Source organism: Bufo bufo, chromosome 3 (assembly GCF_905171765.1).
Source record: "Bufo bufo chromosome 3, aBufBuf1.1, whole genome shotgun sequence".
NCBI lineage: Eukaryota > Metazoa > Chordata > Amphibia > Anura > Bufonidae > Bufo > Bufo bufo.
Window position 1 is genome coordinate 460,899,602 of NC_053391.1, and position 23,889 is coordinate 460,923,490.

At 42.6% G+C, this 23,889-nt stretch overlaps 1 protein-coding gene across 1 annotated transcript in view; it reads left to right on the top strand.

Moving 5' to 3' along the window:
- ADPRHL1 (ADP-ribosylhydrolase like 1) overlaps positions 1 to 23,889 on the top strand; it is a 56,638-nt gene that overhangs the window by 25,582 nt on the left and 7,167 nt on the right. The window contains 6 exon segments of the mRNA XM_040425178.1: positions 3,270 to 3,434; positions 8,212 to 8,231; positions 8,233 to 8,311; positions 8,314 to 8,337; positions 15,067 to 15,207; positions 23,254 to 23,381. Coding sequence (XP_040281112.1) covers positions 3,270 to 3,434; positions 8,212 to 8,231; positions 8,233 to 8,311; positions 8,314 to 8,337; positions 15,067 to 15,207; positions 23,254 to 23,381 — 557 coding nt within the window.

Consider the following 23,889-nt stretch of genomic DNA (forward strand, 5'->3'; position numbering starts at 1 on the left):
CACCAGGAAGGGTATAGAGTGGGCTCAGCATGCATGTTGGTACCTGCATCCCTTGTAATGGAGGCCATTTTGGCACAAAAAACGGAAAAAGGCAGAGTGGATCCAGCATGCATGTGGGTCCAACACTCCCTGAATTTTATGGCGGTCATTATGGCGCATAACAGGTAGTATTTAGTGTTAGGACCCGTGTAACAGAGATCGCCTTGACGTTTGGCATACGGGCTTAGATGGTTTTGTACAAAATGCATTGACCAAGCATCTCGCTTTTTAAGCGTAGTATTAGCATCATAATTTTTGTAAGCATTGTTGTACTTTGTCTGATTTGCAGAGTGCTGCCGCATTGTCTCCTTTTTTTCCTCTGGATGTACAGGAAGATTGCCGCCATCACAGAAGGGAATCACACATAAAACTTTTGAGAGGATACAATCTCGAGCCTTTGTTAGGGTCTACAAATCTCACAGACGTATGGAAATTCTTTAATCCGACTGAAACAGAGTACACACACTATTGTTCATAACCAGGACAAAAAGTGTCACCCAGCCTTCCTGTCAGTAGACGCAGAAAAAACTTTCGATAATGTGAATTGGGAGTGGCTTGGTCGGGCTATTGATGTGTTTGGGATACAGGGACCGTTCAGGTCTGTTTTGAACAATATGTATAGGAGGCCCCAGGCAAGAGTGAGCATCCCGGGTTTTTTGTCGTAACCCTTCAACCTCTATAAAGGCACCAGACAGGGCTGCCCCTTTCTCCCCTTCTTTTTAATTTGGCCTTGGAACCATTAGTTCGCTTTCTGTTTCAATCAGATACATTCCGGGGTATAAAGGTGGGTCAGAAAGAGGTAAAACTTTGCAGATGACATCCTGCTGTTTTTGAATTCCCCAAATGAACATCTGGGAAAAGTTCTAGAAATCCTGCTCTATTATGTGGATGCCACTGGATATAAGATCAATGGAAGCAAAAGCCAGCTGTTGTACCTCCAGGACCCAGAATCTCAATTCTCAGTAGCCTACAGGGTAGAGGTGATGTCACATCATTTGATGTATTTGGGCATCAAAATAGGCGCTTTTACATACCAGAATTAGAGATACACCACCATTGGTCAAGAATTACACACTGATAAAAGATACAACAGCGGCTTGGAGGTGGGTCAGGAAACTCTACAGGCTACCTATGTATATTACACCATATATGTCATTGTGGTCCCTTCCGACCTCCCCGTCAGGGAGACAATCTAAGATGTATGGTAAATGGAGAGAAAAAGGTATCAACAGGGTAAAGCAGATACTATCAATCTCTGGAAGAGGGATACTTTCATGGCAAGAGTTTCAAAGTAAATTCCATCTCACGCTGTCTCATTTTCTCCCATACAGACAAATAATATCATACTGTACAGCACAGGCAAATACACTGGGGGACTCTGAGAGATTGGTGTGGTTCGAGGCCTTAGTGGGTCGTGGGGGGAAAGTAGGCTCACTATCTGATTTGTACCGGAGAATCCAAAATGCATATTCAACCCCCCTTGGTGGTACAGTATTTAGGGAAAGGGAATTGACAACTCTTTGACGGCCAAGTTTAAGGCTGGTATGGAAAGAGTAAGACAAGTTATCAATAATCAAACAAAACAATGGCTGATCTTAGGGAGACCAGCTACAGAAAACACTGTGGAGCCTCATTTAAGAGTCTCGACACAGCAATCCAAAGTGCAAAGCTCCCTGGGAAACAGTAATATGCAAAATAATTGTGAAGCCCCAGTTATGGGTCTTCAACACAGTGAAAGCCAGATATCCCAAAAAGGAAGGAAAACCGAGCAAAGGGGTGTCCCCATTACAGAGATCACCAAATCCACCATAACTCATATAAAGTTATCAATAGTGAGACTTGGAGAGAAATGCAATTTTGAATAATACACAAGGCCACATATGCCTTTTACCTCTCGTACAAAGATGCACACTACCTTAGATGGTGTCCAAAATGCCACCTGCAGAATGCTAATCTGTTGCACGGGTTATGGGAATGCCCTAAATTAACTCACCTATGGGAAGAGGCCACTGAATATATCAAGAAGGTAAGGGACATAGAGCTACAACTCTCCCAACAACAATATGTTTTTCAATATATACCTTTGGATCCTAGGGGAGACACAGTGAAACATAAAGAAAAGGCGACAAAAGTTTTTTCCAAAAGTGGAAGAAATTAATTATCTATTCTATGTCATACGAATAAATAAAGAAACTGATGCTTCCTTTTCAAGAAACCAGGTGGTATCTTGAGGAATAGATGAAGGGTACTCTGGGAAAACTACTCCCAAGTAGAACAGTTAATGATGAGTGATCTACAGTAGACTGGGGGCACACAGAAGATAGGAGGTCCGGACAATCTTCCATGGAGCAAGTTGGGGGATGTTAATAAGTTTTAGCAGGTTTTGGGTTAGGGTAGTTTCACACTTGCATTAAAGGTTTCCGGTATTGAGTTCCGTCCTAGGGACTCAATACAGGAAAAAAACGCTTCAATTTTATCCTAATGCATTCTGAATGAAGAGCAATCCGTTCAGTATGCATCAGGATGTCTTCAGTTCAGTCACTCTTACTGTATTTGGCTGGAGAAAATACCGCAGCATGCTGCAGTATTTTCTCCAGCCAAAATTCCCGGAACACTCGACAGAATGCATTGATGCCTGATCCGGCACCAAGTTTTCTGGCAAAACGGATCCGGTTTCCCAGTCTGCGCATGAAAATGTTTTTCTGGATGACACCAGATAGATGGATCCGGTATTGCAATGCATTTGCGATACCGATACGCATCCGGATCCGTCTACAAATGCTGTCCGTTTGCGCATGGATTTCCGGATCCGGCAGGCAGTTCCGGCAACGGAACTACCTGCCGCATCCTCACAACGCAAATGTGAAAGTACCCTTAGGGGAGTTATAAAGAAAAACTGAAAATTGGGAAATAGAAGATAACGAGCACCTACTTTTGCTTTATTATTGTAGAAAATGTAAAGATACAATGTAAATTGCATATTATGAAAAGTGGGTAAAATGGCAAATATTGTGACCTTATCACTTATGTGGATTTCTGTGATTTTATTGCCAACATGTGTACTGGTACTTTTCCTTTATAAAATTTTGTTTAAAAAAAAACAAAACAGGCATGTCAGGAGAGGCGACAGGTCCACTTTAACATAGTGCATACAGAATTCCCTTTAATTCTGTATGCACTGTAGCAACATGTTTATTGTATTCTTGATTTTTATATTTAAATTTTTTCAGATTTCTGGTGCCTGGAAGATCTGTACCGGGAAATGGTGAAGCAGTATGTTGATGCTGTTGACAAGCTACAAGGGAGGCGGCCAGACCCAGCAACCATCGAAGGCTGTTCTCACCTTAAGCCAGATAACTATTTGCTTGCATGGCATACTCCATTTAATGAAAAAGGTGTCATTTTTCTCTCTCTCAGCAATGTAATTTAAATGATCTCCAAAGTAAAACTTCACTTTTTTGAAATATGCATTCACATGTAAAAATACTGCAGACTCAGTGAGTATAGTGCATTGGTCCCATTCTAATTCATAGGTCTTGCGCACAAGACACTTTGGGTTTTGTATGGTTGCCTCAGCAATTGTACAACATTGTCTACAGTTGCATCTCTCTCTGTGATGTCAGATCGGACAGGAGATTAACACTTTAATTTCATGTTCTAACTTCAAAAACAGCTGGATTCTTATTAGCTTGCTATAGGCAGCAGTTCTATTTATTTTAAGGTTTGTCTCTTCGTGTGAAAGAAAAAAACAACTCAAAGTTCCCCCCCCCCCCTCACTTATTCCTAGAGAATCTCATTGAAAGGAACCTGTCACTATGAATATGCAGTGCAAACTGCAGGCACTGCATCATAGAGCAGAAGGAGCAGAGCAGATATATAGTTTTATGGGAAAAGATTCAGTAAAACTTGTAACTTATACATTTATATCTCTGCTATTTCTGATTTCATTGTTCATGGGGGAAGTGTTCCCAGTGACTGACAGCTATCTCTGTATGCACACTTATACATGTAGGGCTGTCAATCATCAATAAGATGACCCACATGGCTGCTGAGCTCTGAAAGACTGGAGATTTTGCGATCAGCTCCTCCTGCTCTATAACATGCTGCCTGAAGATTACACTCTTTTTCATGGCGAAAAGTCCTTTTTAACATCTTCCAGCACCGCGCCTTACATTTATGGCACAGGTAGGAAGTATTTACTGGATACTGCCTTAGAGACAGAAAATCCAAAGGGTGCTTCAAGAGTATTTCAGTTCTGTACAGAAAAAAGCAAGTAATATTTTTAAAAAAGACCAATAAAAAAAAAAGAAAATTGGCTCAAAATTATTACAATGCAATAATAAAAAATTGCCCCCAAAGGTGTACATAGCCTTTAAAGGAGTTGTGCTATGAAAGAAACTATCTTGAAGATAGGGGATAAGTATCCAATCAGTGGGGGTGGACCTATGAGATCCTCGGGCCACCGTATGAATAGAGAAGAAGGTCACACATGTCAAATGGCACTCCATTTATTCTCTATTGAACTGCATTCATTCTCAATTGGTGCAATCAAAACTAATTGAAAAAGTGTTAATATGCTTATGACTATGGTATATTTAACCCCTTCAGACTGCCATACGGCTATATATGTGTTATCTGCACATGCCCCGTGCAGCTAGCACATATATACACGTGCTGGCAGTACTTTAATCCCAGCGCTGAGTTAGTCGCTGAGTTAGTACTTTAATCCCAGCGCTGAGTTAGTCGCCCTGTTCTCTCAAACCTGTACATGTAATATATGAAAACGATCATCACAAAATAGGTAACCCATTGCAATAATTAATTTTTGTGTCAGTTTTAATATTTAACCACCTCAGCTCCCCAAGCTTAAACCCCCTTAATGACCAGACCATTTTTTACAATTCTGCACTACACTATTTTCACGGTTTATTGCTCGGTCATGCACCCAAATGAATTTTACCTCCTTTTCTTCTCACTAATAGAGCTTTCATTTGGTGGTATTTCATTGCTGCTGACATTTTTACCTTTTTTTGTTATTAATCGAAATATGCCGAAAGTTTTGCAAAAAAATGTCATTTTTCACTTTCAGTTGTAATTTTTTTTTAAAAAAAACTACATTTCTATATAAATTTTTCTCTAAATTTATTGTTCTACATGTCTTTGATAAAAAAAAACATATACCCATGCTGGGTGAGAGAAATATCTCTCTAAAAGACAACTTTTCCCATTTTTTTTATACAAAGTTGTCATTTGACAGAGATTTAAATACAATACACCCCAAAATACACCCCAAAACACATAGCCCTACTTCTCCTGAGTACGGCAATACCACATGTGTGACACTTTTTTGCAGCCTAGGTGGGCAAAGGGGCCCAAATTCTATAGAGCATCTTTAGGATTTCACAGGGCATTTTTAACACATTTGGATTTCAAACTACTTCCCACGCATTAGGGCCCCTAAAATGCCAGGGCAGTATAAATACCCCACAAGTGACCCCATTTTGGAAAGAAGACACCCCAAGGTATTCCATGAGGGGCATGGCGAGTTCCTCGAATTTTTTTTTTTGGGCACAAGTTAGCGGAAAATGATGATTTTTATTTAATTTTTTCCTTACAAAGTCTCATATTCCACTAACTTGTGACAAAAAATAAAAATTTCCATGAACTCACTATGCCCATCACGAAATACCTTGGGGTGTCTTATTTCCAAAATGGGGTCACTTGTGGGGTAGTTATACTGCCCTGGCATTTTAGGGGCCCTAATGCGTGAGAAGTAGTTTGAAATTCAAATGTGTAAAAAATGTCCTGTGAAATCCTAAAGGTGCTCTTTAGAATGTGGGCCCCTTTGCCCACCTAGGCTGCAAAAAAGTGTCACACATGTGGTATCGCCATACTCAGGAGAAGTAGGGCAATGTGTTTTGGGGTGTATTTTTACATATACCCATGCTGGGTGAGAGAAATATCTCTGTAAAAGTCAACTTTTCCGATTTTTTTTTTTTTATACAAAGTTGTCATTTTAGAGAGATATTTCTCTCACCCAGCATGGGTATATGTAAAAAGACACCCCAAAACGCATTGCCCTACTTCTCCTGAGTATGGCGATACCACATGTGTGACACTTTTTTGCAGCCTAGGTGCGCAAAGGGGCCCAAATTCCTTTTAGGAGGGCATTTGTAGACATTTGGATTCCAGACTTCTTCTCACGCTTTAGGGCCCCTAAAATGCCAGGGCAGTATAAATACCCCACATGTGACCCCATTTTGGAAAGAAGACACCCCAAGGTATTCTGTGAGGGGCATGGCGAGTTCATCGAAGTTTTTTTTTTTCTGGCACAAGTTAGCGGAAATTGTCTCCCTTTCCGCTAACTTGTGACAAAAAGTTAAATTTTTCATGGACTCAATATGCCCCTAAGCGAATACCTTGGGGTGTCTTCTTTCCGAAATGGGGTCACTTGTGGGGTATTTATACTGCCCTGGCATTTTAGGGGCCCTAAAGCGTGAGAAGAAGTCTGGAATATAAAAATTTTTACGCATTTGGATTCCGTGAGGGGTATGGTGAGTTCATGTGAGATTTTATTTTTTGTCACAAGTTAGTGGAATATGAGACTTTGTAAGAAAAAACAAAAAATCTATTTCCGCTAACTTGTGACAAAAAAAAAATCTTCTATGAACTCGCCATGCCCCTCAAAAGTGATCTTTTTATAGCGCCGCACTGATTTTACGATGTTTTTGCAGTGATCAGAAAAAAAAAAATTCTGTCACTGCGGTGGGGCGGACTGAACACAAGTGTGCGCACAAGATCAGGCCTGATCGGGCGAACACTGCGTTTTCTGTAGAGCAATTGCAGACAAGAAAAGGCATTTTCTATATAGGTCTGGCAATGTGCGGATCCGCAAAATGCGGAAAGCACATTGCCAGTGTCCGTGTTTTGCGGTTCCGCAGTGTCCGTGTTTTGCGGATCCGTGGATCCACATACGGACGTCTGAATGGAGCCTTACAGGGGGGTGATCAATGACAGGGGGGTGATCAAGCAGTCTATATGGGGTGATCACCCCCCTGTAAGGCTCCATTCAGACGTCCGTATGTGTTTTGCGGATCCGTGGATCCGCAAAACACATACAGACGTCTGAATGGAGCCTTACAGGGGGGGGTGATCAATGACAGGGGGTGATCAGGGAGTCTATATGGGGTGATCACCCCCCTGTCATTGATCACCCCCTGTCAGGCTCCATTCAGACGTCCGTATGTGTTTTGCGGATCCTCGGATCCGCAAAACACATATGGACATCTGAATAGAGCCTTACAGGGGGGGTGATCAATGACAGGGGGGTGATCAGGAAGTCTATATGGGGTGATCAGGGGTTAATAAGGGGTTAATAAGTGACAGGGGGGGTGTAGTGTAGTGGTGTTTGGTGGTACTTTACAGAGCTGCCTGTGTCCTCTGGTGGTCGATTCAAGCAAAAGGGACCACCAGAGGACCAGGTAGCAGGTATATTAGACGCTGTTATCAAAACAGCGTCTAATATACCTTTAAGGGGTTAAAAAAATCGGATCTACAGCCTGCCAGCGAATGATCGCCGCTGGCAGGCTGCAGATCCACTCGATTGCCTGCAGTTCCTGTGCACGCGCGCGCCTGTGTGCGCGCGTTCACAGGAAATCTCGCCTCTCGCGAGATGACGCGTAGATGCGTGATTGTGCCTGAGTCAGCCGCCTCCGGAACGCGATCCTGCGTTAGGCGGTCCGGAGGCGGTTAAGAAATAGAAAGCTATAATTAAAACAAAAGTTACTTTCTAATAATAATTAGCGGTTTTCCTCCAAATTAAACCTAAAAAAAGAAAAAAAACTCTAAAAAACATTCTAATAAAAAGTCCTAAGTGGCAAGTAAAAAATAAAAATAAAAAAATCGCTAAAATTATTTCCGTAGTCAAACAAATAAAAAAGCTATGGTCACTAAACCACCATGTGCACAAAATGACAAAAAGTTGCCTGGACATTCAGGCCTTTTTGGGCCCAGTCATGAAAGGGTTAACTTATAAGTGCTCATAATAATTTTTTTCTTTGAATTATAGAAATAACTTAGGATTTGATCAGACATCTGTGTCACATGCTAGATATAAACTTATACAGGTATCCGTTGTAGTACAATGGTAATAATCTTCTTGGTACACTCTAGGTTCTGGATTTGGAGCTGCCAACAAAAGCGATGTCCATTGGTATGAGATACTGGAAACCTGAGAGGCTTGAAACGTTGATTGAAGTCAGCATTGAATGTGGAGGATGACTCACAACCACCCAACAGGCAAGATCCGTGCAAAGACTGACGGCAAGACTGAGACAATTAGGCATAGTGTATAGAAGTTGGAAATTGTTGTGCAGTGTGCAAAAATTTTGCTACTTATTACGAATCTCTGTCGCTTTCAATATTTTATGAAACGTGAGCAGTGGTTAGAAACGCTCCACTTTGGTCCAACACAATTACAATCTGATATTCTAGCCGACCGTTGTTTGAAAATTTGACGCAAATTGTTGTTAGCGATGGCTAACAGATGACTTCTGTCTGCCGAAATTGTGATCTGGGTGGTTGGAAAAATTTGTCTATGTCCGAACCAAAATACAGGTGTATGTTCATTTGCAATTTTCTGCAAGCCTGGTGAGTTTTTTTATCTTTTCAGTCTAGTTGTCCTTAGATCAGGACAAGTTTTCAGCCTAGTAATGTAATGATTAAAGGGAGTCTGTCAACCAACCTGACTGGTTTTAAACCGATCACATAGTTCAGTGGGACACAAAGACGTGACACAGATGGTACCCTTTCTTTCGTTTTTCAGATAATCCAAATGGCCCAAAAAGTCGTTTTTCTGATATGCTAATGAGCCGTCGCAAGTGCCCATGGGCGTAAAGTTTGCTTAAAGTGCCCAAGTTCCCCTGCTTCACTCGCTGCAGCGATGCGCGAACGGCCTATAGGGAAATATGATGTCACAGAGCCACAGGGCTGGCCGGAGTTTACTGAGGGGCAGAGTTGGATGATCTGAAAAATGAAACAAAGGTACCATCTGTGTCATGTCCGACTGAACTATGTGATCGGTTTAAAACCAGTCAGGTTGGTGACAGACTCCCTTTAAATGCACTGACAGCGAGAAAGTTGGGGAGATTTATCAACTTATCGACATTGAGTCTTCCAACCCAAACTCATTACACATGTTTTACAGCTCTGTGCCTAAGCTTTGTGTTTGGTGTCTGTTAGATCCAGAAATCTTTTCCCAAAGCTTGCACTTAAAATGTAAACAGTTTTCTGGAAGGACATGTATACATCTCTAAAGAAACCTACATACTGTATGTACTGAATTTTTTTGTCCCTAAATGTAAGGAAAACAATATTGGAAGGAAAATAATATTGCAAGCAGAACCTGTGATTACAAAGAATCCTTGGATCTGTTTGTCTAGCTCCTCCTGTGGGTACTAAGTTTCAAGTAGACATATAAAAATATCGTTGAAGGCAGGATATCTTCTTCCAGTAAAAACTCCTGCTCATTAAATCATACACTAAATCCAGAGTGAGACAGAATATCACAGAGCTGATGCAGTCGATATATATACATTTGCAAGAAAAAGTATGTGAACCCTTTGGAATGATATGGATTTCTGCACAAATTGGTCATAAAATGTGATCTGATCTTCATCTAAGTCACAACAATAGACAATCACAGTCTGCTTAAACTAACAACACACAAAGAATTAAATGTTACCATGTTTTTATTGAATACACCATGTAAACATTCACAGTGCAGGTGGAAAAAGTATGTGAACCCTTGGAATTAATAACTGTTGAACCTTCTTTGGGCAGCAATAACTTCAACCAAACGTTCCTGTAGTTGCAGATCAGACGTGCACAACAGTCATGTTTCAGTTCAGCAATATTCTTGAGATGTCTGGTGTGAATCGCTTTCTTGAGGTCATGCCACATCATCTCAATCTGGTTGAGGTCAGGACTCTGACTGGCCACTCCAGAAGGCGTATTTTCTTCTGTTTAAGCCATTCTGTTGTTGATTTACTTCTATGCTTTGACTCGTTGTCCTGTTGCAACACCCATCTTCTGTTGAGCTTCAGCTGGTGGACAGATGGCCTAAGTCTCTGCAAAATGTCTAGATAAACTTGGGAATTCATTTTTCCTTTGATGATAGTAATCCGTCCAGGCCCTGACGCAGCAAAGAAGCCCCAAACCATGATGCCCCCACCACCATACTTCACAGTTGGGATGAGGTTTTGATGTTGGTGTGCTGTGCCTCTTTTTCTCCACACATAGTGTTGTGTGTTTCTTCCAAATAAATCAACTTTGGTTTCATCTGTCCACAGAATATTTTGCCAGTACTGCTGTGGAACATCCAGGTGCTCTTGTGCAAACTGTAAACGTGCAGCAATGTTTTTTTTGGACAGCAGTGGCTTCCTCTGTGGTATCCTCCCATGAAATCCATTCTTGTTTAGTGTTTTACGTATCGTAGATTCGCTATCAGGGATGTTAGCATATGCCAGAGACTTTTGTAAGTCTTTAGCTGACACTCTAGGATTCTTCTTCACCTCATTGAGCAGTCTGCGCTGTGCTCTTCCAGTCATCTTTACAGGACGGCCACTCCTAGGGAGAGTAGCAGCAGTGCTGAACTTTCTCAATTTACAGACAATTTGTCTTACCGTGGACTGATGAACAGCAAGGCTTTTGGAGATCCTTTTATAACCCTTTCCAGCTTTATGTAAGTCAACAATTCTTAATCGTAGGTCTTCTAAGAGCTCTTTTGTGCGAGGCATCATTCACACAACGCTTCTTGTTTTTTTATAGGGCTGGGCAGCTGTAACCAACACCTCCAATCTCATCTCATTGATTGGACTCCAGTTGGCTGACGCCTCACTCCAATTAGCTCTTGAAGATGTGATTAGTCTAGGGGTTGACATACTTTTTCCACCTGCACTGTGAATGTTTACATGGTGTGTTCAATAAAAACATGTTAACATTTAATTATTTTTGTGTTATTAGTTTAAGCAGACTGTGATTGTCTATTGTTGTGACTTAGATGAAGATCAGATCACATTTTTTTGACCAATTTATGCAGAAAAACATATCATTCTAAAGGGTTCACATACTTTTTCTTGCAACTGTAAACCATTAAAAAGTGAGCCGAGTCTGTTGACAAGATTTGTTCTAGAGATGGCAGCCAACATCATATGTAGGTATAACTAAGCACAATTTACTGCATATTAAAATTCTTAAAGGGAACCTGTCACCTGGATTTTGGGTATAGAGCTGAGGACATGGGTTGCTAGATGGCCACTAGCACATCCGCAATACCCAGTCCCCATAGCTCTGTGTGCTTTTATTGTGTAAAAAAACGATTTGATACATATGCAAATTAACATAAAAGAGTCATATCTTACTTGTGTGACCAGAGAAGAGTCATATTTTCAAGCTCTGACTCATCTCAGGTTAATTTGCATATGTATCAAATCGTTTTTTTTACACAATAAAAGCATACAGAGCTAGGGGACTGGGTATTGCGGATGTGCTAGAGGCCATCTAGCAACCCATGTCCTCAGCACTATACACAAAATCCAGGTGACAGGTTCCCTTTAAGTTAACAGGATTCTTAAGAAAGTGAGTGTTAATATGATGCGGGTGCTTTGCCAGCCTGGAACCCTGACTAAATGTTGTGGGCACGGAAGTGGTAAGAGCAAATTAAGCTTTATTATGAATGTCACCAGGAGGCACAAGCTTGAACAGTTAATCACTATCTGGGGTGCAGTTCTTTACTGTTCTTCTGCAGAGCAGGGAAAATATATAAATATAGTCTCTAACTGTGTGTGGCCTGCTTCGACAAGAGTCTTTGAGTTGAGGATCGACTCTACAGGAATGATGCTTGACACAGCACTAGGTTACTTAGTGCACTAAGAGATGGCACTTGTATTCATGGCCTTGGGTTAGTGTTGCAAGGGAGCTTAGATCCCTCTCTCAGCTCCTGTTCTTTGGCACTTTGAGCACTGTCATAGAAGATAATGAACACAATCTTTGGGGCTCTCGTACTTATCAGCAACAGCTCAGCTTAGACCCCATCACTATTTTGTACTCTCACTCTCTAGGGCATTACCACTCCCATTTGAAATCTCCACTCAAGCAGCTCAGGGTCCTCCTGCTGGGGGCTCAGGCATCCAGGGAGGTCCAGGCGACCCTGCCGGTTCCAAGGCATAGGTATTCCTGTACCGTCAGTGCATCTGGAACATGGCATCAGTACTTAGCTGTATTGCAAAGCTCTTAATGGGCAATCTCACTTAGTCATGCTCAGCAAGTACTCTTTCTCTGGCCTATCTGCTATTTCAGCCATGTGCTTACTCGTTAGCGGCACTGACTCTCTATTTCTGGGTTGAGTCCCACATCAGGCATACACCCAACTAACCGGTGCCAAAAAACGAGTCCTATATCTAAGGTGTCTAGCCCCTTCCCATGATCAATGCAGCACAACACTGGCGCCAGCACATTCCTAGAACTGCCATAACAGGGCTTCATAATGGAACCTGTGACTGCAGACACCTGTCTCGGAGTGGCAGATTCCAAAGCTATGTTCAGGAGTCATAAGCCACCTATCTGTCACCTAGATCAAAACTATTTTGGGGTACAACCTCAACAACACAGACAGCTTTAAACAGTTGCCTTTCCCCTTATCTTCTATTAAGAAAAATACAGTGCAAAGTAAAGTATTGTGTGTTTTTATAGCAACTGTGGGGCACATTATTAAGACTGGCATTTTAGACACTGGTCTTAAAAAGCCCTATAGCTGGCAGTGGATCGCCGAAGTTATGTAGAGGCGCCGGGCCTCTACATAACTTTGGAGCATCCAGTGCCGATTATAAATATAAGACAGCTTCCTTGTTGTCTTACATTTAGACCATTTTCTACACCTAAATCAGGCGTAAAAAATGATGAATGAGATGGGCCTGCTGACCCGTCCCCATCCATGCCTTGCCCACTGTATTCACAGATTCTGCCGCACCGTGGCGTGCAATAGAATCTGCACCAGATATACGCCACAAAAGTATTTTTTATATTTTCTAATGTAGTTTAGAGAATATCATGCGCTGACTGATCCATTGCTAGGGTCAATTCCACTGTTCCATTTTCATGCTTGGCATAGCTCCACAGAACATGTTCTGGGCATAACACCAACCACATCCCTAAATTCTAAGACATTAAGTAGTCACATACCTGAGTGCCCATCTCCTAATGTCTCATTGGCATAGTGTCAAGTCAGCGATAAATTCAAAGCTACATTAGTGTATATTCCTAATCATACTGGTTCAACCTAGACAGATGAGTAAATAGATTATACCACTGCTCAAAAAAATAAAGGGAACACTTAAACAACACAATGTAACTCCAAGTCAATCACACTTCTGTGAAATCAAACTGTCCACTTAGGAAGCAACACTGAGTGACAATCAATTTCACATGCTGTTGTGCAAATGGGATAGACAACAGGTGGAAATTATAGGCAATTAGCAAGACACCCCCAATAAAGGAGTGGTTCTGCAGGTGGTGACCGCAGACCACTTCTCAGTTCCTATGCTTCCTGGCTGATGTTTTGGTCACTTTTGAATGCTGGCGGTGCTTTCACTCTAGTGGTAGCATGAGACGGAGTCTACAACCCACACAAGTGGCTCAGGTAGTGCAGCTTATCCAGGATGGCACATCAATGCGAGCTGTGGCAAGAAGGTTGCTGTGTCTGTCAGCGTAGTGTCCAGAGCATGGAGGCGCTACCAGGAGACAGGCCAGTACATCAGGAGACATCGAGGAGGCCGTAGGAGGGCAACAACCCAGCAGCAGGACCGCTACCTCCGCCTTTGTGCAAGGAGGAGCACTGCCAGAGCCCTGCAAAATGACCTCCAGCAGGCCACAAATGTGCATGTGTCTGCTCAAACGGTCAGAAACAGACTCCATGAGGGTGATATGAGGGCCCGACGTCCACAGGTGGGGGTTGTGCTTACAGCCCAACACCGTGCAGGACGTTTGGCATTTGCCAGAGAACACCAAGATTGGAAAATTCGCCACTGGCGCCCTGTGCTCTTCACAGATGAAAGCAGGTTCACACTGAGCACATGTGACAGACGTGACAGAGTCTTGAGACGCCGTGGAGAACGTTCTGCTGCCTGCAACATCCTCCAGCATGACCGGTTTGGCATTGGGTCAGTAATGGTGTGGGGTGGCATTTCTTTGGAGGGCTGCACAGCCCTCCATGTGCTCGCCAGAGGTAGCCTGACTGCCATTAGGTACCGAGATGAGATCCTCAGACCCCTTGTGAGACCATATGCTGGTGCGGTTGGCCCTGGGTTCCTCCTAATGCAAGACAATGCTAGACCTCATGTGGCTGGAGTGTGTCAGCAGTTTCTGCAAGACGAAGGCATTGATGCTATGGACTGGCCCGCCCGTTCCCCAGACCTGAATCCAATTGAGCACATCTGGGACATCATGTCTCGCTGTATCCACCAACATCACGTTGCACCACTGACTGTCCAGGAGTTGGCAGATGCTTTAGTCGAGGTCTGGGAGGAGATCCCTCAGGAGACCGTCCGCCACCTCATCAGGAGCATGCACAGCGTTGTAGGGAGGTCATACAGGCACATGGAGGCCACACACACTACTGAGCCTCATTTGACTTGTTTTAAGGACATTACATCAAAGTTGGATCAGCCTGTAGTGTGTTTTTCCACTTTAATTTTGAGTGTGACTCCAAATCCAGACATCCATGGGTTGAAAAATGTGATTTCCATTTTTTAATTTTGTGTGATTTTGTTGTCAGCACATTCAACTATGTAAAGAACAAAGTATTTCAGAAGAATATTTAATTAATTCAGATCTAGGATGTGTTATTTTTGTGTTCCCTTATTTTTTTGAGCAGTGTATTTATGTACCTACAGCTATGCATACCTTTATTTTTGCTCTGTCACATCATATATCTCAGTACTTAGTGATTCATTTATATATTCAAACATGCAGGATTTCTGGGTTCGCTCTGCAGTGCTTTGTTTGCTTCTTATGCAATACAAGGAAAGCCTTTGGCTCAATGGGGAAGAGATATGCTTAAGGTCATTCCAATGGCTGAAGAATACTGTAAGAAAACCATTCGTCATATGGCAGGTAAGATATAAGCATATGCATTGAATATGGGCATATGTGCTGAATGTAAAGCCCAGGCATATGCGTTTGTAGGGCATATAGTGCCATATGTTATACAAAGACCCCCATGTTACAAAAATTACCTAATATGGGGAATATTTTTTATTGATATTTAAGAATAATAAGAATAATAGTTTTACTATAAATGAAAATGAGTGTACTAGCACATACCAAAAGGTCACTCTTTTGGTAAAGAGCCCCATGGCTATGTTGTGCGCATGGGCCAGGATATCTTCCGGTCCATATACTGAACATATCGCAGCAGATAATGTATTTCCATTGCTTCAATGGTGATTGCATGGAAACCCAAACCATGAAGCTCAAATCCTATGTGGACAGTCCAGGCTAACATGTAGTTTCACATGGAGCAACAAGATATACCATTGAAGAAGGTTTGGAGGGACCGAAACGTCTGATGGTTATAAAGTGGATATTTAAACATCATAGTTCTGCTGTGTTTATTGACTAATTGTCTGGAATTGCATTTGACATAAATTAAACTATGCCATGAATATGGATGGTAGCATTGTGTCTGACCATAAATGTTCCTTGATTGGCATCACCCTGAAAAAACAGGTCTCATTCCTATCGAGATTACATGAATAGGGCATTACAATTTAGAGGTAGCATGGCGAGATAAATTGGATGGTTGGGAGAATTGAAAGGGTGCAGGATAAACAGAATACAATCTCTAGGGTTTGAGGCAACATATGCAGATTTAGCAGCATAGGTAGAGTTAGCAGTATAGTCACATCTAGTAGCATATGAAAGGTAATTCAGTTGCCATCATATTTGACGAGGTGTTCATGGAAATAAATGGCCTGTTAATGCAAATAGGTACTGTGGTAAGGTATTGCATAACACTACCATACACTGATCATATGACATATATACAGTACAGACCAAAAGTTTGGACACACCTTCTCATTCAAAGAGTTTTCTTTATTTTCATGACTATGAAGGCATCAAAACTATGAATTAACACATGTGGAATTATATACATAACAAACAAGTGTGAAACAACTGAAAATATGTCATATTCTAGGTTCTTCAAAGTAGCCACCTTTTGCTTTGATTACTGCTTTGCACACTCTTGGCATTCTCTTGATGAGCTTCAAGAGGTAGTCCCCTGAAATGGTTTTCACTTCACAGGTGTGCCCTGTCAGGTTTAATAAGTGGGATTTCTTGCCTTATAAATGGGGTTGGGACCATCAGTTGCGTTGAGGAGAAGTCAGGTGGATACACAGCTGATAGTTCTACTGAATAGACTGTTAGAATTTGTATTATGGCAAGAAAAAAGCAGCTAAGAAAAACGAGTGGCCATCATTACTTTAAGAAATGAAGGTCAGTCAGTCAGCCAGCCGAAAAATTGGGAAAACGTTGAAAGTAAGGGCTATTTGACCATGAAGGAGAGTGATGGGGTGCTGCGCCAGATTACCTGGCCTCCACAGTCACCGGGCCTGAACCCAATCGAGATGGTTTTGGAGTGAGCTGGACCGCAGAGTGAAGGCAAAAGGGCCAACAAGTGCTAAGCACCTCTGGGAACTCCTTCAAGACTGTTGGAAGACCATTTCAGGGGACTACCTCTTGAAGCTCATCAAGAGAATGCCAAGAGTGTGCAAAGCAGTAATCAAAGCAAAAGGTGGCTAATTTGAAGAACCTAGAATATGACATATTTTCAGTTGTTTGTTATGTATATAATTCCACATGTGTTAATTCATAATTTTGATGCCTTCATAGTCATGAAAATAAAGAAAACTCTTTGAATGAGAAGGTGTGTCCAAACTTTTGGTCTGTACTGTATTACTATTTCCTATGACTTTTAGAATACAGATAAAATTACAGGACCTATATCAACTGTAAATAGAAAAGGAGACTGACTGTTGTGTTAAGGTGTGCTGATGTCACAGATGATGTTGCAGATAGCTGGAACTTATGAATAAACTTACGAAGAGCCGGCCACCAGTATCTCCGAGCAATGAGATCCACTGTGGCTCTACTCCCCGGGTGCCCAGCAAGGACAGTATCGTGGTGCTCCTTAAAAACCTTGTGTCGTAAAGCAAGAGGCACAAGCAACCTCCCAGGACGACAAAGATCAGGAGCCTCTGCCTGGGCTGCCTGAACCTCTGCCTCCAAATCAGGATAAAGAGCAGAGACGACCACCCCTTCAGCCAAAATGGGACCCGGGTCTTCAAAGTTCCCCCCTCCCAGAAAACAACGTGACAGGGCATCTGCCTTCACATTTTTAACCCCAGGGCGGAACGTGACAACAAAATTAAACCTAGAAAAGAACAAAGACCATCTGGCCTGTCTCGGGTTCAGACGCTTGGTCGATTCCAAGTAGGCCAGATTCTTATGGTCGGTAAACACGGTAATAGGGTGTCTGGCTCCCTCTAACCAATCAAGCACAGCGCGGACCTTCTCAGGGTCCATGCGAAAACCAGAAGCGGAGAGAAGAAAACCAAGAAATGGAATCCCTGGAACCGCAAACACACATTTTTCAGTTTAGCATACAATTTATTCTCCCGCAGAATCAGCAAGACCTGACGTAGGTGGTCCCGATGAGTCTTGAAATCAGGAGAAAAAATCAAAATGTCATCTAGATACACCAGTACAAATTTCCACATTAAATGATAAAAAATGCTATTCACAAAATGTTGGAAGACGGCCAGAGCATTCATCAAACCAAAGGGCATAACCAAATTCTCGAAATGACCCTCAGTGGTATTGAAGGCCATCTTCCATTCGTCCCCTTCCCTGACCCTGACTTGGTTGTATGCCCCTCTTAAATCCAACTTAGAAAAAACTTTAGCCTCAACAATCTGGTTAAACAGGTCCGGGATCAGAGGAAGCAGATATGGGTCACGAATTGTGATACGGTTCAGCTCCCTGAAATCCAGACAAGGTCTTAAAGAACCATCTTTTTCTTAACAAAAAAAAACCTGCGGCAACAGGTGACTTCGAGGGTCGGATGTGTCCCTTTGTCACAGCTGGGATGGGGGAAACCCTCAGCCGTGCGATGCCAGAAGATGTAGTCGCTGCTCGGCCAGTACGACAGAACTAGGGAGCAGGTCACCTCCTATCACGTCCCTAATTCTGACCCTGACTCCTAGCTGTATGAGCTGACCCTGATGGTAGGAGGGCTCATACACCGGAACCTTGGGGTCCCTACTAGCCCTCAGGGTGGCCCTGAACTAGGAGCAGGGTAAGACGACCTGTTCCTCCTAGGCACGGACGAACAGGAGTCTTACTGGCCAAGCTACAAAGAGAAGGGGAACATAAACAGACATATGGATATGACAGGTGAACCAAGCAGTTCCACACTAACCTGCCACAGCCTAGCTGACTGGAACCCGTGCTCAAATACGCTGTCCACACAAACACTAGGGAGACAGCACACACATCAAAACACACAGGTAACCAGGACATCCATAGCTGCAATAAATATCAAGAGCATAAAAACATCAACTTAACATCAGACATTCTTTTTTATGAACGCAAGGGTGGCCCTTACTGGAAAGATGGTATATGAACCAGGAGGATGACTCCAGCAAACCGCATGGCTGAAGTACCATCAACAACTGCCTTCCAGCAGGAAGCTAAATAGCCCAAGCGGCCACACCCACACACACACTAGGAAAGGGGTTAACCCTTCCATCACCAAACAAGGTAAGTGTCACTTAAAGGGGAAGTGTACACACCACAAACTCCCTCATACCAAACATAGAAAGTGAACACTAAAACCACACATTGCCAGAGGCAACCACATGTCGTGACAGTGAGCGCCTAGCAACCGCTCAGGCTGCTCCACTGCCAACAACCTTATGTTGCCAATGGCAACCACACGTGAGGCAAGATACAGAGCCCACACCTGTGGTTGACAACATAAAACAAACCGCTGACAACTGCATGCGAACCAAGAAGTCACGACCACAACCATGGTCGTGACACCCTTTCTCAGGCTCTCAGAGATATAAGTACGCATAGCGACTCTTTCAGGTTGGGAGAGATTGTATAATCGTGATTTTGGCAGCTTGGCGCCTGGGATGAGATTAATAGGGCAGTCGTACTCCCGGGCAACTCCTGGACACCACTCTCGGAAAACACATCGGAAAATTCTGAGAGAAAAGATGGTACAGTCTTGGTAGAAACCTCTCAAAGAGACGCTGTGAGGCAATTCTCTCTGCAAAACTCACTCCAACCATTTATTAATTGAAGGTATGGTGGCTCACTCTGTATATGGTTGTGGAATGGGTGCTACTAAGTCTGGAATGACTCACCCAGTCATAAATGAAGATAAATGTAGAAAATATAGGAAAGACTGAGCACTCACCAGCTGGACCAAATAGAGACTGAAAACAGATGATATATAACAATAATATTTAATATTTAATAGCCCTATATTTACTCTAAATAGGTAAAAATATATAATAAAACAATAATAGAACAATGGAAAAAATAGCTAAATGAATGAGACAATCATGTGCATTGGAGTGTAAAAGGACACAAAGTCTATAAATACACCTGATATATAAACAGTAGTAAAATACCTAGATGTTGCAGGGACAATTATAAAAAGGGCAAAAATTATCGATGAATAAAAAATATAAAAATATTCGATAGGTATTCGATAAATTGATAGTAAGTTCAATGAGGGATTCGCCAGAAGAAATGTTCGATAATTTAAACAGATCCATTGTATCAGTATTTGAAAAAATGAATAATTGAACAGATTTTTTCAAATAACGGATACAATCTATCTGTTTTAAAGGGTTTCTATCACTTCGTATGACATAATTAGCTCTCAGACACTAGCGATCCGCTAGTGTCTGCTCTGGCCAACCATCCTAATATAACAGCTTTGGGGCAGCCGTTTTGCTAAAAAAATAACTTTAATAAATATGCTAATGAGCCTCTAGGTGCTATGTGGGCGTCATTAGCACCTAGAGGCTCCGTCTACCTTCATACACAGCCACTGCCCAGCGCGTCCCCCCAGCCCGCCCATCTCCTGCTGAATGCGATCCTCCGTGTGACGCAGCGGACGAATTCTCGCGCATGCGCCGTGCGCGGCTGTATTCGGCGCATGCGCAGTGAATGTCTGACGCTTCCCTGCTCAGACATCTCCACTGCGCCTGTTCCTTGGAGCACTATGACGTCATCGGCGCAGGCGCAGTGGAGATGTCTGAGCAGGGAAGCGGTCAGACATTCACTGCGCATGCGCCGAATACAGCCGCGCACGGCGCATGCGCGAGAATTCGTCCGCTGCGTCACACGGAGGATCGCATTCAGCAGGAGATGGCGGGCTGGAGGGACGCGCTGGGCGGCGGCTGTGTATGAAGGTAGACGGAGCCTCTAGGTGCTAATGACGCCCACATAGCACCTAGAGGCTCATTAGCATATTTATAAAAGTTATTTTTTTAGCAAAACGGCTGCCCCAAAAGCTGTTATATTAGGATGGTTGGCCAGAGCAGACACTAGCGGATCGCTAGTGTCTGAAAGCTAATTATGTCATACGAAGTGATAGAAACCCTTTAAATTATCGAACATTTCTTCTGGCGAATCCCTCATTGAACTTACTATCGATTTATCGAATACCTATCGAATATTTTTATATTTTTTATTCATTGATAATATTTGCCCTTTTTATAATTGTCCCTGCAACATCTAGGTATTTTACTACTGTTTATATATCAGGTGTATATATAGACTTTGTGTCCTTTTACACGCCAATGCACGTGATTGTCTCATTCATTTAGCTATTTTATTCCATTGTTCTATTATTGTTTTATTATATATTTTACCTATTTAGATTAAATATAGGGCTATTAAATATTAAATATTATTGTTATATATCATCTGTTTTCAGTCTCTATTTGGTCCAGCTGGTGAGTGCTCAGTCTTCCCAACCATTTATTTGCCTTGCTTGCCATCAATGGTGGGGTTATGTTTAGTGAGCCAAGGTAGCCCCAACACTAGAGGAGTAGGTAATCTGCTTAGGATGAAACATGACATATCCTCAACATGAGTGTCACCCACAGTCAAACGGATATTGTGAACTATGCCCTTTAACGATCTTTGAGAAAGTGGAGCGGAATCAATAGCAAAAACAGGTATATCCTTTTCCAAAGTGCATACCTGGAAACCATGCGTTATTGCAATTGATTATCAATGAGATTGAAAGCTGCTCCACTATCAACAAAAATCTCACAAACAATGTTCTTGCTGTCTAGCGCCACCCTGGCTGGTAGAGAAAACAGGAACTACAAGCAAAACGGCAAACCTTCAATTTCCGCATCCACCTTGCCAATAGTAGCAAATGGAAAGTTTTTAGAGGGTTTTTTTCTTTTTGTTTTTCTTTTATTACCCTCAGAAAACTCCATGAATCTCCTAGAGGGGCAAACATTAGCCAAATGATTTATACCCCCACAACAGAAACAAACCCTCCTCTGAAAGCTGAATCCTCTACTATCAGAGGCAAGCAAGCCCAGCTGCATGGCCTCCTCCTCAGAGGGGATTGAGAGAGACTGAGACCCCTGCGCACTGAATGAGACAGCCCCACTGTCCTTGGGCTGAATATGACAGGAAAGAGTAGTCTCCTCTCTCTCTCTTTAAGACGCCTGTCAATACGAACAGCTAGAGACATGGCAAATTCTAACGAGGCTGGTCTCTCATGAAAAGCAAATGCATCTTTCGATCTTTCCAAAAGAACATAGCAAAATTGACTTCGGAGTGCAGCATCATTCCAACCAGTATCAGCTGCCCATCTCCGAAATTCAGAACAATATATCTCTGCGGACTGTTTACCCTGGCATAAAAGATGCAGTTTAGATTCAGCCATAGCAATACGATCCGGGTCATCATATATCTGCCCCAGGGCTAAAAAAATTCATCCACCGATCGGAGGGGCCGTGCCCCACCGGCAGCAAAAAGGCTCAAGACTGAGCGTTATCCCTGAGCAGCGAGATGATGATCCCCACCCTCTGCTCCTCATCACCAAGGAATGGGGAAGTAGGCAAAAATGGAGTTTGCAAGCCTCTCTAAAGTGAACAAAATTCGCACTACCCCGGAGAACGTATCCGGAAGCGAGATCTTAGGCTCGGAACAAACTCCATGAACGCCAGTAGAACCGGTCACCTGAAACTGAGACACAGTTTTACGGAGATCTGCTACCTCCAGCGAAAGACCTTGCATGCGGTCAAACAAAGCTGAAACTGGATCCATGCTTAAGACGGTTACGGCGGTTTATAATGTCACGGATGATGTTGCAGATAGCTGGAACTTATGAATAAACGTCCGACTGGCTTGATCCCAAACTAAGGAGCATATAGGTGAGCCCTATAAAAGCCTAAGAGCTCTCCCTGACTGCTATGCCCATGCAAGGGTCTCAATGGTAGACGATTGCATGCCCACGTACCTAAGACTGTGTGACACCTGAAAACCCTATAATAGTGAGGGGACACGACCACCGGCTCCCTGCACTTAATATGGACGGAGTCAGGGTCACCTAGAATCAAGCCAGCACGGAAACACAATACATGAAAAGACTTATCTGAGTAAACAGCAGCAGCCTCCAGCAGTGAACCCTTCATCCAGGAAGTAGTATAAACCGCAAAGTGAGGCAGTATGGGAGGGAATATAAAGGGAGACGATTAGTCTAAATAGGTGACACATGGGAGAAGGAAAGGAGATGACAAAGTGAAACCAAAACAAAGAACATCATGCAAGAGGTAGAGAAGGACGTCTGACAGACCTTCTCACAGAACTGGCGGTGACAGCTGATGGCCTAAATGTCAGCCTTTCTGGTTTCCTTATTAATTGAACCAGTATCTGATATACTACTATATAAGAATATTAGGCAATCCATGATAATTCAGATGGTCTAATATAGTACAGAAGTTTTACATCCCTGTCCTTCATAATATTCTGAAGCATAAAACATATTATTTGTATATACTTAATAATTAATCTTGCCTATTGACCCACATTGATGGATTTGATTTTATATAGAATACCAAGAGCATTGGTTCTACTTTGAAGCTAAATGGCAATTTTATCTGGAAGAAAGAGAACTAGAAGAAGAAAATATGAACAAGCCCAATTTTCCTGATAAGTATGATGCTGATGAGAGAGACAAGGTATGGCTGTTAATTTTGTAATTGTTTTATGAAGGGGTATTCCAGACAGGGATCCAAAACCTTCGATCCTCCACTAGCTTGACTGCAGTGAGGAGCAGCATATATATTTCCTATAACGTTATGGGAATTATGTAATACTTTGAAATAGGAAGTTCATTTCATGATGATTTATTAACGGTCACCAGTTGTGTTAAAATAGGCAGAGGACCTGTCACCACAAAATGCAACTCAAACCATGTTATAGAGCAGGAAAAGCTGAGCAGGTCAGGGGCGGATTGGCCATAGACCTTACATGGAAATTTCCCAGTTGGCTGATGCCCAGGGGGCCGCCTGGGCCCTCCTCACAGCCGGTCAGTGGAAATAATTTTTGGGGCAGTATTTTATGATGGACTGTGGTAGTTGGCTCTGTTGGAGTGGTAAAATGTGCCACAATATGGTATTGCTGGCCCTGCCTTCCATTAATTTGGACCCAACTACAAAAGGGGGCCACTTTTAGTATTTTTTCCAG